Source organism: Lepeophtheirus salmonis, chromosome 4 (assembly GCF_016086655.4).
Source record: "Lepeophtheirus salmonis chromosome 4, UVic_Lsal_1.4, whole genome shotgun sequence".
Lineage (NCBI taxonomy): Eukaryota > Metazoa > Arthropoda > Copepoda > Siphonostomatoida > Caligidae > Lepeophtheirus > Lepeophtheirus salmonis.
In genome coordinates, this window is record NC_052134.2 from 20509329 (window position 1) to 20516473 (window position 7145).

General features: G+C 31.6%; 1 protein-coding gene across 2 annotated transcripts in view; it reads left to right on the top strand.

Moving 5' to 3' along the window:
• Positions 1-6484, top strand: part of LOC121116990 (G-protein coupled receptor daf-37) — a 45126-nt gene extending 38642 nt beyond the window's left edge. For both annotated transcript variants that reach the window (XM_040711308.2, XM_040711309.2), the window contains one exon: positions 5030-6484. In XM_040711308.2, coding sequence (XP_040567242.1) covers positions 5041-6180 — 1140 coding nt within the window. In that variant the 5' untranslated portion in view covers positions 5030-5040 and the 3' untranslated portion in view covers positions 6181-6484. The remainder of the gene's footprint in view (positions 1-5029) is intronic.
• The last annotated feature ends 661 nt before the right edge of the window (positions 6485-7145 follow it).

Consider the following 7145-nt stretch of genomic DNA (forward strand, 5'->3'; position numbering starts at 1 on the left):
TGAGTACCATGGAGTCAACAAAGTTGCCCAGTTTGTTTTTTGTCTAGGGAGGACTCACTTGAAGCAATGAGTGTGTGAAGCTTAAGCTCAGTACTTCATTTTAAAAAGAAAAGAGGATTACATATATATAGCTTTTCTTATATTAAACCTTTTTTACTTTCTTATGGCTCCTTAGAAATCCCAGCTCTTTTAAAAGATGTATATTTTCTTATTCACTCGCCCTTTTTCCTTCCTCTTCTTCAACCAAAATTCCTGATTTATCTTCACTGTACTATATCTAGTTTTGTTCCTGATTTTTTGCAGTAAATTAGGCTCTTTTTGATCTGATCTTTGGATGATATTTTTTTAAAAGAAGAAAAAGAGCAACGAACAATAATTTAAACACAGTAGAAATCATTTAATAAATTATTTGGGAAACAAATAGATTTTTTTTTCAGCTTACATTTCTTTATTTGCAACAAATATTACCATTTTGAAATAATAAAAAGAAGAATCATTGAATTATATAATATTTCATGTTAAAAACAATGGTTAAAATCAAAACTAAAAATAAAGATAAAAACAATGGAAGAACAATTGAAAATTAAATAAAGTTATTTGCAAAATTGTCTTTAGATTTGAGATCCGCTGATAAGTTTCACCTAAAAACCTACAGGTCTAGACTAAATGGTATGTAGTCTCGCTCACGTCATTACAAAACGAGAAAATACTCCTTTGGTCTGTAAAGAATTTGGCTCCAACCTCCAATGTTCCCGAGAGTAAGCGAAATTTGAACCATCTCCCAACAGATCAATTTGATACTGTTATATGTTCCTTTGTTGACGTTTCTCCTTTTCAAATAATCACAAAAAGGAACCATAGTTGACTTTTTAATTCAAAGATTATTCATATGTTCATCACTTTTTAAAAAAGCCTCCAGCTGAAATGTTATGTATTCATTTTATCGGAAAGTAAACAAATATTAAATTTAAGCAACAGTCATTTTTGCTTAGTATTTATCGAAAAATAGATTAGATACAAAGTTGAACAATGTTGGAGCTATTTATCAACAGACATACATGGCTTGTAGGTAAAAATCTTTTTAAAGATGATTATAATGATACTTTTTGTGGGATCTAGACAATCCTCGGGAAATTACTCACGTTATTATTTAAGAGGGAATGTAACAGAAGGATAAAAATGAGAGGATATCAAATATAGTACCTTAACGGGGACTCAAACGGTTCGAATCTTGACTAAACAGAGTATTGTTGTACTATGAACTTATGAGTCCTATTAGATTCTCTATGTGAGGACTTCCTCCATTTTATAATAAAAATTTGGCATTTGTTTTAGATATAAAACGGAGATAGATAAAGACATAGTACATAAAATAAAAGTTGTTTAGAATTATAAATTACTTACCGAGGACTGTATTTCCTTGTCTCTGGAGAACAAGTATTTTTTTTTATAATAAATTAATTTTTATCATAGTGTTTTTTAAGGTATGTTTTTTTTTTTATAAGCAGCAAAAAAAATGAAAAATCCAAAAAACTTATTAGTATACAATAGAAAGAGAGAGAACGTATATTGAATACACATTAAAGACAAAGATTTATAAAAATGAAAAAATACTGAGATAGAAAGAGAAATTATCTGTAGTAAACTACAGCAAAATAAATTATTTTTGCTCCTACTTTTTTTTATTTTTGCTTATAGTCTAAAAATTTCTTCCCTTGAAAACTTTGTATTGTAAATAGTAAATTTTAATTTATAGATAAAGAGAAATAAAGTTTCGAATAATTTCATAGAATGAGTCCCTGCCAAACATCTGCAAGAGAAGTAGTAAACACATACTACAAACTAATTAAAGTCCTCAACATCCTAAAGAGATATAAACAAAAACTTGTATAACTTAAATGCACTTATGTAAAGGATTAATTCCCCTTATAAAAATAGGCTGTTTTTCTTATTCTTTTTTTTGTTTAAATAAAAACTTTTTACTAATTTAAATTTCGTCAATCCTTAAATACATACTCAATATTAAACATAAACAAGTTATATTTAGAGCTGTAAATGTAGGTATGAAAAAAAAACCTACGATTTCAAGAATTTTTGGCAAGACATTGGCTTAGTTGCCATTAGATTTCGCTAGATTAGCTTCAAGAAGTCATGAAAAGAAGAAAATAAATATAAATTCTACTTTGTATCTAGAAAGGACATATTTAGATTGGAATTACTCTTTTGTCAATCTTGAATATCACTCTGAGTTTAATAAGGATTTACACTTACAAATCCCTGACGAATCATCATTGCTAATTTTTTTCCTCTGAGAGGGTAGGGACAACGAGAATCCTTGAGCAGTCGTAGAAGAGGTGAGGATTCGTTTCTTTTTCTTCTTTACAAAGAGAACAACTCTGCCTATCCTTTACTGTATTCGATTTCGAAGTAGCAATCCTATAGCTAAACCACTTTGGTTTTATGTTTGAAAACGGATTCTGCATTACAGTCCGTGGATTATGGTCATTGACGTTCTTCTCCCTATACCCACTGTACATTATTAGTCATTCCTCAACTATTAATCAACCAATTCTATTCCGAGTCCTCAAAGACGTTTTAAAACTCTTTATTTGGGACTGCCTCCAGTTCGATCATTGTGGGAGTAAAAGGTCGGAATCTTATCTCTGAAGATGAGTTCATCTATATTAAAATTTAATTTAGTCTAAGAAAACTAGCCTGATCTGGTTCTACGTCTCGCCATTCTATTTCTCCTATCGAAAATTTAAATCAGTTAATTCAAAAGCTTCATCTAAGCTTTTATATCAATAATTGAAATTAATAGGTTCATCAGACCCGAGGAGTTGTAAAATTTGATGCAAAAGTGAGTTTCAGAATCTACTCATTGCAGCTCAATGGCCGAAACTGATAAAAATTTCACATAAACCCATGAATATTAGATCATAGAATGAGTGATTAGTTCGTGAATTAAACCAGCTTTTAATTCAGGTGGTCCAGAAATCTTGACTCGATCGCAATTGCATTAGCCACAACAAATTCAACGACTTTCACATCACCTCCACAGGGGTCCCCCTACCCCAGTTATCCACAGAATAGTTTTTTCTCATTTCAGATTTGCGAGGATTTGTATCTCAATAAATGGGTAACCCTGGAATTATACAAACATTCCACACTTTTTAGTTTTTCCAGTTAATTGTGAATAAAACTCGCGAAGAAGTTGGATGAGTTTACCAATATTGTGATGAGGATTTTCTCATTCTGTTTTAAAGAGGAAGTAATGTAATCATTGATTGAGATCCCCAAGTTTTTTGCTTCTTTTACTACTTTAAAACTCGGAAATTTTCTTTAATATACGCACTCAACGACGAAACAACTTTGTTTTTTTATATTTATTTCGAGACCAGCGTTATTTTGAAGTTTTCCATTATTTCTAGTAGGGGAGTCAATTGAATCCTTCGGTTGGAGTACCTGTGAGAAAGATGGTTAAGTTGTCTTTATGTATCTTGACCTTAATTTTTTCCTGATCAGAACTAATTCCTTTTATTATTTCAGAAGTTGATATTTTTTTATAAGAGCATTAGCTATAATAAGAAATCGTGTTCGACTCAATGGACTTCCTTGCAGACATCCACGTTCAATTTTGGGATTTTATTTTTACCTGGCAAGTCAAGAAGCAAAGTACGATTGCCATTTCATGTGAGAATTTCATTGCACCTTTTGAGTTTCCTAATTTTCTTGCACCTCTCGAGCCTCCTAGCTTTCATGCCCTCAGTCAGAAGGTATTGTGGTGTCTGTGTGAAAGAAAGTAATCCAAAGTTGTGCTTTCTAGCCCTCCTGATGGTCCTAGGAGCCACAGAGAGGTCGTTGGCGAGGCGATTCTTCGACTCAGTGAGGTCTTCCTTTATATTCTTCTCTAAACCTAATAAGAACTTTGTATCCCTCTTTACATTATACCCTTTACTTTCTGACATACTGGAGGGTCTTCCCCATTTTTTTTTTTTTTTTCATATTGGCCAACTTAATAACCAGGTTCCTAGAACACTAACCAATGTCCGTAATCTTCATCATATCAATTCCAGCACCTAGAAGATCTGAGATGCACTAGTTTGCTCGTTCATGATGATGAAATGATTAGTATTGTTTGTTTATGTAGAAAGGACAGCGAAAATAGAATATATATAAATAATCACTAAACCTATTCATAGTAATGAGAAAATAAATATTAATTAATAGTTATCGTTTTGCTGCCCTGTCTTATATATTATCAAAGCAAAATTTGATTGTATTTTTTCCTATTTATTGATGCCTAATAACACCGAGTACCGAGTACTCCCATTAGTATTAAATATACTTCACTAATATGGTACATATATTTTTTCCAGATTGGAAAAATCTAGAAAACACAAAAAAAAAAACGTTAAATAATATATCATATGTATTTCATTTTTAGCCATAATAGTTTATTCATTTTAATATTTAATAAAACTGTTTGTGTCACGAACTTATATTTTCTAAGTTGTATTTTGAGCAAGTTTTAGAGAGGCACTTCCTCCTATCCCTGCTCTTGACTAGGATTCTTGTCCTAAATATATTTTTAACCATATTTAAGAATGATATTTTTTTAACACAAAAATTAAAAAAGGATTAACCCTCTTTTTTAAATAAAGGTTAAAAATAGAAAGAAATATATTTTTTTAAACGTTTTAAATTATTCAAAAATGCCAAATAACGCTTTTCTAAAAAAAAAGTTATTTTCATTTCATGGCCTTTATTCTGGTATTCCGGATTTTTCATTTGCGTAGATTGCTTTTGAACATTAATGACCTCCTTACCATTACTAAAACAATTGAACGTCAAAAGAGAGGATGTTTCAGTACGGGTTTTTTTTTTTTTTTTTAACCAAAATGTGTCATATTATCTTTTAAATAAGTAAAAACATTTTAAAAGGAAACCCCCTACTCAGGCTAAAACTGGCCCTTTATGTATTTTTCGGATATATAAGCAAATGAATAATAATAGATTTTCTTTTTAGTATTTCAGACGATGGAGAGCAATATTACTCAAGGCAACGACTCATCCATCTTGGAGTGTTCCCAGTATTCACAGTGGGACGAATCCTTTCTAGACATATTTTCCTATTGGACGGAGGGAGTATTGCAAACATTCTGCGCGATATTAGGGATAATTGGCAACTTTCTAGCAGGGCTCATTCTTTCTCGCAAATCCATGAAGAATGTATTTAATCTCCTTTTGGTTACTCTTGCTATATTTGACTCTACTTATCTTTTTGGAAGCATACTCGAAAGCTTTCGGAAATCCTTCAATTTAGCGACCAACACACATATTATCCTCTTTCCGCACATGCTATACCCCATTACTCAAATATCCATTGCAGGCTCTATTTTCATGACAGTGGCCATCGCTTTAGAGCGCTACATTGCTGTGCATTATCCCTTAACATATAATCAAGCAATGCACGAATCTAATGCACTTCCAAAGAGAATTGCAAAGTACATTTCCTGTGTTTTGTTCCTATCTCTTTTATTCTCATTCACTCGCTTTTTCGAAGCTGAGGTAAGATACGATCCTGAGAACCCCTTGACTCCTTATTTAAAACCAACAGTTCTCAGAACAAACTCCATGTATGTTCTATATTTTAACTGGAGCCGACTCATTGTCCTTGGCATCATTCCTTTCATGCTCCTCGTCTTTTTTAATGTGAGCATATATAAAGCCATTCAAGCGCGAAGAAAGCGGCGCCACAAACCCGATGTGACTCAAATGACAACTACTATGGGAGAGCCAAAGGAGCATTCAGCATCTTCTAAGAAGATTGTCAACTCTGTTCGAGAACAACATGTCAATGAGACCAGGAGTAAAAAGGAAGACAATTTGGCTGTTATTTTCATGGCTTTTATTCTGGTATTCCTGATTTGTCATTTGCCTCGATTGCTTTTGAACATTCATGAGCTCCTTACCATCACTGAAACAATGGAATGTCAAAAGAGGGGACATTTCAGTTTCTCTCTAATGTCAATGGTTTCTATTTCAGTGTCACATTTCCTCCTTGTTGTCAATTCCTCCACAAATATTATCATTTACTGCGCTCTGAGCTCAAAGTTTAGAGTTGAATGTAATACAGTATATACATCACTTTGTCGACGGCTTACTGGTTTTTATTAGAGCACACAAAAACAAGAACTAGACACAAAATTAAAGATGAATTCATAGTACTTTTATGTATCAGTTTATTAACAATGATATATGTCGATGGTTGTAACTCCTTGCATGTTTAATGATGTATTTTTTAAGTTATATTATTTACTTTCTATTTTGGTTGTTTTTCGAATATATTTTTAATTAAATAATTGTAAATTATAATAATCGTACGTAATCAATGTCAAATCAAAAATAAATATCTTTATATTTATGTCATAATATAAAATGTAATCAAATTTATTTAAAATAAAATGGACTCTTGAAATTATTCTCCTGGATATGTATAATTCATTCAGAGTTTATGCTAAGGACTTAACGATTCGTGGGCAACTAATGAATAATCTGCAAAGGCTACTAATTAGATGTCTTAATAAATTTAGGACCTTTGCTTCAAGAATAATATCTTAATTCATAAAAGAATGGAGGATAACATTCATAACTAAAGAACTAAATAAAAAATAAATCCCTCTGCATTTAAAATAATAATAACACCAGTTGGTAACATGTTTGTTCTAGAGGGCTGCCATACATTTCAGCAAGAGTAATTTTTTGGGGAGAGCTTTTAATAGCGAATTTTCTTTTAGATTGTTGTATCTTTTATTTGTAATTACATCATTGGAAATAATAAGTCGATCCATTTTTTATATACTGTGCCCCATAAAATCTATATGTTTAACGGTAGCATCTTTGTCTCACTCATTATTTGGAGTTGGCAAAATGAAGAGTGAATTTTTTCACCCAAGCTGTTATCATTAGTATTTAATTCCTGAGGAATGAACTTCCTTTTCTGCTACATACAACATACGCATTGAAAATAAAAGACAAGGAATAACCCTGAGGATTTATTGTGGAATTATAATTGGATGTACTTTTGGAATCCAGAGTAGAATTGACGATCGACATTGTAGTGACTCTTATTTATATCTTTC